We start from the raw sequence: 13,408 nt of genomic DNA, 5'->3' as shown, positions 1-13,408 counted from the left end.
CTCCTCTACTAAGAAATACTCCATTTGATTTGCCCTATCCTAGAGAGGACACTTATGAGATAAGTCCCAAGGCTCTCTGCAATGAAGACATAGCTTCTTCCTCCTCAACTCATTCAGGGTGTCATTATCCAACTTATTATCCCTTTTGGATGGGCATCCTTGTGAAAAGATTTTTTGTCCTTCTTCATATATGAAGCCCTATGTTGAAATTTGCTCCTAAAAGAAGAAGATGCTAAGTCATGAGCCTTCTTAGTAGCCTGTTGTAATGTAGCTGGGTCATGCCCCTTAACCCAACCCCTCAAGGGATCTGAGAGTCCATCCATAAACAACACTACTAACCTCCTCTTTGAAATATTTGTAACCAACACAGCTAACCTCTGAAATTCACTATATATGTCTCAACTAATCCCCATTGCTTGAGTTGTGCCAACTCCTTAAACTATAACTTGGGATCCCTAGTATCAAATCTCTCTATGAGCTTCTCAGTGAACTCCTCATAAGATGTGATTTGATTATGCCCCAAGGTTACCATGTCATGGTGCTACCACTCATGCACTGGTCCATCCAAATGAATAACCACATACTTTATAGCCTCCTCCTTAGGCATATGATTTAGCTACAAGTATGTATCTACCTTCTGCACCCAAGTTCATGTAGTCATCTTCCCTGAAGCATCATAATAAGGTAAAGAAAGTTTTCCAACTTTCTTTCTCAACTCAAAGTTTTGATTCCTCCCTCCTGCTCTGGGCATGTGTCTCATCCTCAAGTCCATATAATCTCTAAGGGAAATGTCCACCTGAAACTATGGTCCACTAGCCTCCCAATCCCTCGTGAAATGATCTTATAACTTGGTAATCTATGGTTTGTTTACTAGTTGAACCAGATCTCTGGGTAGGAAGGTGGGTAAAAGAGGTCTCAAGCTCACTGTTCAAGCTGGGCATGCAACATGTCTAAAGTTATCAGTCTCGTTCTCATTGTTGCAATGTCCACTATTACCATTAATGTTATTCTCAGGACCGTTGTTGTTGCCTCAACCTCCATTATTATCATTTCCCCTATTGTTATCATTTCCCTCATTGTTATTATTTCAATTTTTGGCATCACCTAGATTAATATTGATGCCCATCTATCTAGCCATAAGCTGCAACATCATATCCATTCGCCTATTCTACTCCTATTGCATATGCTACTCCTCCTCTAATGTACCCAATAACCGTCTAAACCTTACCCCTCCTGATCTAGACCAATATTCTCGCCTTTGCCTATTCCTAGATTCCTATCATCTTGGTCACCCATAATGTTGTCTTGTTCAAAGAATATCTCCTTTGTGTTTGTATGACTGGATTGTATGTCCCGCTGCACGGATGAACTAGATTGTTCACTCTGTAAGTCTAAACTCCTACTTTGTCTTGCTCTGGTATTGCAAAAATTATAAAGCCCCTATTGTATGCTCAAACATAAATGCTTAGCCCTTTGTATTTCTTCTGTTAGTGTTTTGACATTTTTTCAAACACTTTCCCCTCTATTCGGTTGTTCCAAATTCTCTATAAGACCTCCATAGGATGGCAGGACTTATAGCTTTGATACCACTGTAATGGGCACCCTAGAAATGCCCAAGAACTAAACCAACTATTGAAAGAGATTTTAATGTCTCTGCATAGATTTAAAACCATATAACATGAACAAGAAGGAATTTATGCAAACTGAAGATTGAGCTACTATTGAAATAATATTGGTTTTCAAACTAGTAAAATTAAGTACATAGTAAACTCTTCAACTCACTAATTACTCCAACATTAAAACATGATATTCCAGTAATGTCTTCCCATCTTGCTACTATAGTAATATGAATAGTGTCACGTTGCAATGTTGCTATAGTAAAAACTGCCTTCAATCAGTCCAATATCCTCATAAAATCATCCCTCCACAATGGCATGAATGATATGAGCAAATACCTAGTTTGCCTATAGCTGGAAATGCACCCAAGTTGCCTATTAATAAAGTTGATAGCAATGAATTCCAAAGACCAAACCCTAAGGGAATGGCGTCTAAAATGTCACAAGGGAGGATAGAGGTCCTCTATTGCTAATAATAGATCTGTAACTCACACATCCATTTTCTTCTCATATCCAACTAGCCTAACAATAGCCACAACCTCTCCTTTTATTTCTACTTCATAGGGTCGACCACTTTTCACAAGAAATGTGGGATAAATAAAAGAAAAGAAAAGGCTAACGGTCACACAACTGGACAACTACTAAAGTGGGGAAATTACAATCTCAAAGTACAAATAATAAGAGTATCAAGTATATCTCAAATCAAAATAAACAAGGTATAGACTGAAAACATGAGAGGCATTACATGGTAGATCATAAGAAGTGATCAAAATTGTAACTCTAATAAGTTAACTTTGTTATTGTAGTAGTGAAGATTTGTGGGTGTCATCCCCACACCCAATTTTACCTTCACCTTGGAGGGTTTCTGGGTAACCAAATCTTTTGTGTCATGTGTTTACATTTCATGGATGTGATTGATAGTTATATCTATTTATTGCAACATTTAATTTTACAAGTTATGTTATGCATAAACTATATATGAGATGGTCAATATGGTGAATGTAGTAAAGTTGTTTGGAAGGATAATAGTTTTATAGATCTTGATCACCCTCCCCCACCCCAGTATCTTAGTTTCCCAATTAAACTTCCAACACATGAGTGCCCAAAGCCATAATGAATGTATCATCATTTTCCCTCTTGAAATTAGAGTCACAGTCAATTTTTTTCATTTTCTTATTCTTTTCTTCTTTGAAGTCATTGCAAATGTGTCTAGACTTATCATAATTTCAAAAATCAAATTTAGACTTTCCTCAAGATTTGGATCCCTTCGTGGACTTTAATTTATCATGATTTTCATTCTTCTTTCCTTTTTCCTTAGGTTTTCTAAAAATAATTAGGCCTTCTTAGCGCTAATGGATGTCTTTCTCCTCACCTCTTTAGAAAGAAAATAACACAAACATATTTAGCATTCAAAAAATAAAAATACTTCTAATGACCATAACAATACAATCCAATAATTAAGCAAAGGGAAAAGTAAGATTTAACATTTTTTCTCCTCATCCATCTTTACACCCACGAGTGCCAATTGAGCCACCAACATATTAAATTCTTTTAAGAATTTTGTAATTCATCCACTCTCCTCTATTATCAAGAAGCATAATTTCTTGGTCAACAAAATCTTATTTACTAAAGATTTGACTTGATACATCTCACAAAGTTTCTTATATAGTTATTTACAAAGGACTCTTCATGTACATTAGTTAGAACAATGTCTATCTTGCAAAATTTGGTTAGACCTTTGGCTTTGTGGTCCATAACATCATATTTAATAACCTCACACAAATATGTAAGTCTCAAGACACTCTCATCAATAACATCCCACATATGTTGATCTAGTAATATACCCTCCATCTCTTGCTTCCACATCTCAAAATCATTTTGAAAAAATTCTCCACCTCTAGTATGCTTGATGAGTTGTTTCCATTCAAAAATTTATAGAATAGGATCATGAAGTATCTTCTATAGAAGCTCCCACTCAATACTAGGTTATATAAAAAAAACCTAACAACTCACAAATAAACCCAAAGGTAATTAAGCTTTGACACTAATTGCAAGGAGGATAAGGCAGCTAAACAACTTCTTACAATAATCTTGAGAGGATGGTTATGCACAAAAATTCTTATATTTCTATAACATTTACATAAGCTTAACCAAAATAAATATAATAATAGGTATACTACAACATAGTGATTTTGCATTAGGAAAACCCTTTTAGGAGAAAAACCCACACCCCAAAAGCTACCTAATATATTATTTAGAAATCAATAACAATATACAATATACATGTAGAACAAGCTTCATACATTAGAATCACCAATGAAGTTGAAAGGCTAGCTCAACAATTATCAGACTCCCAAAATACATCACAAAATTTACTCATAATACAATGCCCTCATAAAATATAGTTTCCTTCTAGACAAAAAAAGCACACAAAATATCCGGGGTTACATTTGTGACCCAATAATAAATGACATATTCTAAATGAAATTTTTTCTGAGGGTGTCAACCTCAAAAACCCACATCAAGGCGTGCTACCCTAACCCATAGTTAGTCAAAGGATCAAAGCTTACAAGCAGTAACCTCCCTTGTATCACTCACACTTACATATCATAAATGGCCTTTTTATCAACAATACATTTTTATTATTGCAAGGCTGAGATAACATTTTTGTAATAGCATGGTGAAAGTTTATGAAAGATAAGAGAGTGAAGGAGATGAATAAATTAAAAAATCTCATTTATATGAATAGAGGAATAAATTTAAATTATTATTTTTAATGTTGAAGAAGAGCCAGATAATCAATTAATCAAAAATATTTATTAATGAAGAAATAGAGGAATGTTAAAAGATTGATTAATTAATTGAAATTGAGCAATTAAATGAAAATATTTAGTTAATTAAATAATTAATTAGTTTAATTAATCTTAGAAGGGGGAGAATTAGTAAGTCAATTAAATAATTAAAATTATTTAATGAATGAAGAAAATTGAGGCAAGGATGAATATAAGGCTTAATTTTTAGTTTCTATACTTAATTTATTCTCATATGTTATTAATTATATTTTTAAAAATATATAATTTATAAACTTAAGAGTATCCATTTTGTTTTCTATTTAAACATGACCAAATATCATTATCCCTACAATTTAAATCACATAAATAAACTAGACAAAATATTTGCATAGTCTCCTATTGCTATCATTAGTGTTATGCCAAAGTGACCTCATGTTCCCCATGATACTAGATAGAGGAATGTTAAAAGGTTGATTAATTAATTGAAATTGAGTAATTAAATAAAAAATGATTAATTAGTTAAATATAATTATTTAATTAATGGTAGAAGAGGGGAAATTAGCAAGATAATTAAACAATTAATAAATATTTAATAAATGAAGAAAATTGGTGGCAAGGAGGAATAAAACAAGGGGCAATTTTGTTGTCTACATTTTTTATTGTCATATTCTATTAATTTTTTAAAATATATAATTTGTAAATAAGATTATCCAAAAAAAATCACATTTAAACATAATCAAAGATAAATTCACTACAATTTAAATCACATTACTAAATTAGATAAAATACTTGGACATAATTGCGATGCCAAAGTGACCTCTATGTTCTTTATGGTACTAGATAGAGGAATGCGTTAGACCAGTTCGGGGTGTATAGTGCCACTTGGGAAGATGCTAAGGATTTACAAAAATCATTTCCCCATCTTTTTGTATAGCTGTTTAATTTTAGATTAGATAACAGTTTTGGTATTTGTAAATAAAATTTTGTTGTGAAGGACATTGGGACGATGCCTTTTCCTAGTGGGGAAGGATGTCACGTCTCACCTTAGAACCTTTTCTTTTCTTGCTTATGTGGTCATGTTGACTTGGTCAAATGGGTTTACGTAATCAAATAAAAATGAAAGTTAATATTTTAGATCTCCAAAATTGAAATGATTTAGTTTTCTATGGATGTGCATGCGATATTTCTTTTCGATGATGATGTCATTGATGTATGTTTACATGTCATGTTTATATCGGTAATTTAGTTAATGATTACTACTTAATGATGATGTAATTAAGTTTTGATGCATTGATTTCGACTAATACTGACTCTTTGTTATGGTTGCGAGTGTCTGAATGGATGTAGGGATCGTTACAACGGAAGTGTGGTTGAGGTAGAGAAGGCTAGCCTCATGGAAGGGGATGTGTCAGATGACCATGTGACCACACACATGTCACTTAGGATTCATATGTTTGTTTATTTTTACATTGCATTGCTAATGTTAACCTTGAAATAGAGGGATGAATTTAGAGATAACATTTGATTTAAATGAGATATTTTGAAATGTGCAAATAGTAGGAAAATATATTAACTTGCTGACGGAAGAGTTTTGTTTTATGTTAATTTGTATATATTAGAAAAGCCCTAATTGCGGGTGATGTATATAGGACCTTATAAGAGCATTCTTTATTATTAGTTCTTAACAATTGTAACTATATATGTTATGGAACAAATTGTTTTAAAAGGGGGTTTTTTTAAAAAAAAAGACATTTTGGTAAAAACAAAATAGGATATATATATTCTTTACACCTAGCTAGCGTCATGCAAACTACACAAAATATTACCACTATTTATAGCATGAGAGCCGAGGGAGGAAGTTGGGTCAGTTACACACATTGTTTGGGGAAGAGTTGTTTTAAAATAGGGTTTTGGGGAAAAGCAAGAGAGACACAACCGATAGGAATGAGCAATGACGGAGCAGAATAGATAGTTACAGCATAAAGAAGAAAATGTCAGTGGCAAATAGGGCATCATAACAAGAATTCCAAGGGCAGCACTCCAGGAAGAGGGCCGTGGGAGTAGACACAACAACTGGAGTCTTCAATCATAGGTACCCTTCTTGTTTAATATGTTCTATCTGTTGCGTATCTCATTGTATGAGAATATCTTGTAAACAATTAGCTTAATGAGTGATATATATATATATATATATATATATATATATATATATATATATATATATATATATATATATATATATATCAAATGTTGTGCTAAAACCATTAGATATTGATTTGAAATACAACAAATAGTTTGACTTTTCCACTTTAATGTTATTGGTTCTCTTTCACATTTTTCGGTTGATGATGATGTGGCACAATTAGTCTAGAATTGGTTCTTTACAGAATGTTAAAAACTTGATTGGTTTATTGAAATTGAGTATTTAAATAAAAATGATTATTTAATTAAATAATAAAATTATTTAATTGGTGCCAGAAGGGGAACAATTAGTAAGATAATTAGATAATTAAAAATATATTGAATGAATGGAAAAAAGTATTGGCAAGGATGAATAGAAGAAAGGTCAATTTTCTATCTCTACACTAATTGATCATCATATTCTATTTTTTAAATATATACTTTGTAAATAATATTTTTCAATTATTTTTCCTATAAATAAACATGACCAAAAATCATGATCACTCCAATTTAAATCAAATAAATAAACTAGACAAACTATTTGCACATTCTCAAATTGCTATCCTTAAGGCTATGCTAAAGTGACCTCATGTTCCTCACGATACCCTCCCTTACAAAGGACAAACTTCACACAACCAAAATAGAAGAATAACTCATTAGTCAAACGTTATATATAATTATATATAAAACGTTAAAAGAATATAAGGATTAAAAATGTAGATAACAAAATTGTTCCTCCCTTTATTCATGCTAGCCATCAATTTTCTTCATTTATTAAATATTTTTTAATTTTTTAATTATCTTGCTAACAACCCCCCTTGTACCATTAATCAAATAATTATATCTTACTAATTAATCAATTTTTATTTTTGAATTAATTAATCAACCTTTTTAACATCCTCTCTCTTTCTCTCTCACACACACACACAAAAAATAAATAAATAAATAAATAATAACACAAAATAAATAAATAATAAAAATAAATTATCCAAATATATTTGCCATTTAAATATGACCAAAGATTATAATGACTACAATTTAATCTCGTAAATAAACTAGACAACATATTTTCACATTCTAAAATTCATATCCTCAGTGCTTATGATAAAGTGACCTCATGTTCCACATGATACTCTCCCATACCAAGGACAAATCTCACACAACCAACAAAGGAGAATAGTTCATTAGTCAAACATGATATATGTATAATATCAACATCACATGAACATATAAAAGTTTTTGTATCATTATCAAACACTAAAGCATGACTCACATATTCTAATTAAAGCTAAATTACACGAGCTATCAAAATTCAAATTTATATAAAAGATAAAAATATGTCTAACATGTGTGAGTAAAACCAAAATGAGAATACATCATAAATCAATAGTTTTCTAAGTTAATCTATGATTATCAAACACTAAAATATTAATATGAAATGGTCCGAAAATGACATAACAATTTATATTCATTAGGGACATCATGCCTTCCCCTAATGTAAGCATTATGCTTTCCTCCTTGCATACTACAAATATACATTTCAATTGAGTTCAACGTGTCTTATCCTCCTTAACAATAGATACCTGCATAATCTTACCATCTCTATACATTAGGACCTCATGCCTTCCCCCACACACTACCCTTTCTTAGCTAGATACACTACATACCTATTGAGAACCTCCACCAGTATGAGCTCATGCTCTTGCATGCCAAATTGGGGGATATATGCCTTCCCCCACACCCTACCCTTTCTTAGCTACATACATTGAATACGAGCTCATGCTCTTGCATGCCAAAGTGGGGGACATGGGATATATACATGTAGTTTTTGACTATTGAGTGCCCCATTGTTCAGGCTAGGGTTTACCCTACCTTTTGTGATGTTATCTCTAGCCCACATGTGCCTACCATGCTTTACAATTCTAAATATTTACATAGTAACTATATGACACATTTACTATTTCTTTACTTTACATTATTACATTCTTCACTTGATTGAAACATTTACTTAAACACATAACTTACCCCCATGTTGCGTCATATTTACATTATTAGTGACTAGTACTACAAAGCCTTGTTAACATGACTATATGATTAATGAAATATGACGCAACATGTGCTCTATATGTCTTGTCATCCTATACCCATCTATACAAACAAACCATTATTATGTAAATACCTAAAATCCTCTTGAATTCATTTCATATTTTATTATTTAATTTTTATATTCTAATATTTATCATTAAGAACACAAGCTCACAACTCTAATATTCTCTATTATTGCACTTGTAAGCATTCTATTAAATTATATTTTTCATCACACCTATAATATACTTTTAAATACCTACTTCCAACAATTTGACGAATAGACTTATTTCATTTCCATATGACACCTCTAATATACCTATAAATACCTAATTCCAATTTTAAAAACATATTTCATTTGTATATTATGGTGGTTGCCATATAGGTATATCTAATATCCTCCATTTCATATAGGATTAGCTAGTGGTTCACCTAAATTAAATTTAGCATAATAATTAATGTTCATATCATTAATTTTAGTTTTCATTTCATTTATTAAAAGCATCTAATTTTTTTTTAAATGAAAAATGATTGGGTCTAGGTACAACCTAATTGTCACAAGGAAGTCAACCGTTGGAAGGTATGGATCCTTTGAAATTTGGTAACGATTCTCTCTACGCTTGGGGAAAGGCAAAAGTTAGTAAATGACATCCCATGCAACAAACTTGCTCCAACTCATTTCCCACGCCAACAAAATAGCCTTTACTCATTATTATTAAATCCTTTTAACCGGGGGCGCTGCGCGTGTTATTAGGATTCACGTTACCGATGTTCTTGCCAACTGTCTTTCGCGGCCGCCCAGCCGCATGCCAGGCTGTCACTTCGAATGACAGCCTGTCACGCCGCATGACAGCCTCTCTCATCCGTTTTGTCAACTGGAAGCCAAGCCGCCGTAATAGTTGTAATCGGGATGTCCAATTAAGCGTATTTATTAATTATTTATTTTGACGTTCTGAATGCCACATCTTTTTTTGAATAAGTAGGGTCGAAGAGAGCATACCGCATGTATTAACTTTCCAAAGCGCGTTGAAAGTGATCCGAGCCCTTTCCTATGTAGCTTCTCGACCAATTAATGTGTGGGATTGTCCGCCATTGTCTGTAGATGAAGGGACTTGTCTGTCTTTATATTGTTATATGACCAGTTGTCTCCATTCTGAATTTTTAGTACACGAGGCCCTCGTCTCTGCATTTGTAACCAGTGGCCGCCATTGTTAAGGATTGAGCTTTCAGGATTGAATGCCCAGTTGCCGCCATTGGTAGGGATTGAGTTTTCACTCCATTGTCAAGGATTGTGTTTTGAGGATTGAATGCCCAGTTGTCCACATTGTCAAGGATTATATTTTGAGGATTGAATACCCAGTTGTCTCCATTATCAGGGATTGAGTGTTCAGGATTGAATGCCCAGTTGCTGCCATTGTCAAAGATTTTGTCTTGAGGATTGAATGCCCTGTTGCCTCCATTGAAGGATTGAGTATTCAGGATTGAAGGAAAATGGTGAGGCAAACGAAGATGTCGTACATTTCAATCCCGGCGGACATGATACACTCGGTGCCTGCATCGCTCTTGTCGCCCAGAAGGGTCCCGAAGCAGAAGGAGAAGGAGAAGGTGTGGCGCATCAGTTTTGCGAAGAATCCGAGATTTTGGGCTTTGGGGCTTTGTGGATGTGTGTGCATTTACCTCATACTCTGCATGATGTGCAACAATGGCGACGGAGGGGTGGTGGTGACGGAGAGTGCATCAACGCTAGGCTTCCTCTCGGCGCATGCCTTGGCTACCAATTTGACGGAGGAAGAGCAAAACTTTTGGAAGCAGCCAGATAATTTGGGATATAGGCCCTGTTTGGAGTTCACCAAGGAGTTCGAGGCAGAATCGCTTGTGGTGGTCAGTCGGCGGCGGAGGTATTTGATGGTGGTGGTGTCCGGCGGGTTGAATCAGCAGCGCAACCAGATTGTGGATGCAGTTGTTATCGCTCGGATTCTTGAAGCCACTCTGGTTGTCCCCATTTTGCAGGTCAATCAAATATGGGGCGATGAGAGGTAATGATTCTCCCGTTTGGGAATTTGTTTCATTAGAGACGAGATTAGGGCTTTGAAAGGAACTGAGAAATTTGGGAAACCTTTTGTATTTGCAGTGAATTCAGCGACATATTTGATGTGGAGCACTTGAAGCAAACTCTCAAGGACGAGTTGAGAATTGTTTCGTCGCTGCCTTCAACTCATGTGATGAAGAGGCCGGTGGAAGAGAGCAGGACGCCCATGAATGTGAGCCCCGCCTGGATTCGATCGCGGTACATGAAGCGTTTGAACAGAGAAGGTGTTCTGCTTCTCCGCGGTCTCGACTCCAGATTGTCCAGTGATCTTCCGTCTGATCTCCAGAAGCTCCGTTGCAAGGTAATCTCATTTCTTTTCCCCCAAATATTTCCGCTTATGATTCAAATGCCATTGTTCAACGCGAACCCTAACCCTAAACCCTAACAAATCTTTAACCAAATTGAATACAATCCGATGAACAGGTTGCATTTCATGCCCTGAGATTCGCACAGCCTATACGAGAACTCGGAGCGAAGCTTGCGGAGAGAATGTGGAAGCAGGGGCCGTATATTGCCCTGCATCTGAGGCTCGAGAAGGATGTGTGGGTTCGAACAGGATGCCTCCCCGGCTTGAGCTCTGAATATGATGAAATTGTTCGCCAGGAGAGAAAAAATCGGCCAAATCTTCTTACAGCTCGCTCGAATTTGAGCTACCATGAACGCAAGCTTGAAGGCCTTTGTCCTCTCAATGCCCTAGAAGTCGCAAGGTGATTTGATTATCCATGCCGCCCCTTATCCCTTCTCTAATGGCAGCTTTTGTGATTTATGGCTCATGAGGGTTTTATGATTTAAGCTCTGATGGTTTTTGATGCTATTCCAGGCTTCTCAAGGCCCTAGGAGCGCCAAGCAATGCGCACATATACTGGGCAGGAGGAGAACCACTGGGAGGCACCAAATCTCTGGAGCCTCTCACAAAAGAATTCCTCAATTTTTACAACAAGAGAAGCCTTGCATTGCCAGGGGAGCTCGATTCCTTCAGTAAAAAGGAATCCGTTCTTGCTGCCATAGACTACATTGTTTCTCTAAACAGCGATGTTTTCATGCCTTCTCATGGAGGAAACATGGGCAAGGCCATTCAGGTAAAAACTTATGTCCGCCATTGACAGACCTCCATGTTCAACCTCTTTTGCTGTTTTGATTGCTGTGACTAAAGATTTGTGTAATCCTGAAACAGGGTCACAGGGCATATGGAGGTCACAGAAAACACATAACGCCCAACAAACGAAAGATGCTTCCATATTTCCTCAACAAAACAATGGCCGAAGAGGATTTCAACACCATCATTCGGAGCCTCCATACCCAGTCGCTTGGACAGCCAGAATTCAGAACAGATAAACCAGGGCGTGATGTTATTGCTTACCCTGCTCCTGAATGCATGTGCACTTCCCAATCCAGGACCGCAGCTTCATCTTCACTCCCATGAATGTTTTGTTTTTCATATCTCAATCCAATTTTGCCCGAAGCTCAATCTCTATGAAAGAGTTTCAATCACCCCCAATATCTACAGGGCAATCACCAAGAAACATGTTCCACAATCCCCATCAGGACAACCAGTTTTTCTCCTCCCTGGAAGTGAAATGGACATCTGCGAACAAGAAGAATCATTGCCGATGAGGGGGTGTCATCTGATTTTGAAGATAAAAACCATGGTGCACTGCCAATCAAAGGCAAGGCATATGATCCTACAAAGTTAACCTCGAGACATTGACAATTGTGGTGCACATCCATCAAACCATGATGATCGTATCTTGCAGCTTTCTACTGCCTAACTCACTTTTCTCTAGTGCGGTTTATCATTCACTGAAATTAATGCTCGCTCAGATGAAAACAATCTGAAACAATTCTTGCCCACCCACATTACATTGATATGACTCTACCTGGTTGAAACATATCTCTTCGCAGAAAGGTTTGAATTTCTTACCAATTGAAGTGGCCTACGAGGAACCGCACTGAATAATAAAGTGCTTTCCCATGTTAGACTAATATTAATATCAGAAACATTGCAAAAGTATACCCCACTGCTCTCTGCTCTGTCAGTGTGGTTCGAATGATAATACATAGGGTGTGCTCTTCAATACCCTTCTTCGAGTCTTAGAATTGTCAGTACTCCCCATGATTTCAATTCTGCTGCTTCCTCAAAGAATGCATATTGTTAATGGCTGTTCAAGTTCAAGTGTGGGAACGGTACTTCCATTAAATGTAGGCAACTAATGTGCGTGGGATCTGTTTTCGAAATGCAAAGGAAACATATAGGTAGATCTATTATTCATTTTCAAAATTTAGATCAGCAAATGCATGTCCAAAAATTTAATCAGAAACCTTGTTATTAACATTTGTATTAGTTTGGGTGACCTAACTAAAACCACGCATACTTCTAAAATGCCAGACTTCTAAAGTGCAATCTATGGTGGTATATTTGTGGACTAATTCTAATATTTAAAAAAAAGTAGTTGAAAAGTTATATGAAAAAATCTATTGATCATATTTAGAACTCGGATAAATACAGTACCTCCTCCATAATGACAATGTGGCGATATGGTCTACCAAATTTTGAATTACTTAAAAAATAGTCAATAGTAAATATATTTTAAAACTCATTAATATCAACCTTGAAACACCATATACATCAAATAACTTCTAGCTAC

At 35.3% G+C, this 13,408-nt stretch overlaps 1 protein-coding gene across 1 annotated transcript; it reads left to right on the top strand.

Annotated features, from left to right (window-relative positions):
* The first annotated feature begins 9,679 nt into the window (after nt 1–9,679).
* Nucleotides 9,680–13,041, top strand: LOC149562180 (O-fucosyltransferase 20-like). The gene is made up of 5 exons (XM_089825727.1): nt 9,680–10,710; nt 10,806–11,064; nt 11,187–11,470; nt 11,584–11,842; nt 11,938–13,041. The coding sequence occupies exons 1-5, from the start codon at nt 10,166–10,168 to the stop codon at nt 12,184–12,186; spliced, it is 1,596 nt and encodes a 531-aa protein (XP_089681853.1). The 5' UTR covers nt 9,680–10,165; the 3' UTR covers nt 12,187–13,041.
* The last annotated feature ends 367 nt before the right edge of the window (nt 13,042–13,408 follow it).

The sequence above is a fragment of the Cupressus sempervirens genome, chromosome 4 (genome assembly GCF_028749045.1).
Source record: "Cupressus sempervirens isolate cs-2001-9-10 chromosome 4, ASM2874904v1, whole genome shotgun sequence".
Taxonomy (NCBI): Eukaryota; Viridiplantae; Streptophyta; class Pinopsida; order Cupressales; family Cupressaceae; genus Cupressus; species Cupressus sempervirens.
Note: the sequence above shows the minus strand (reverse complement) of the source record. Positions and strands in the feature narration are given on the sequence as shown.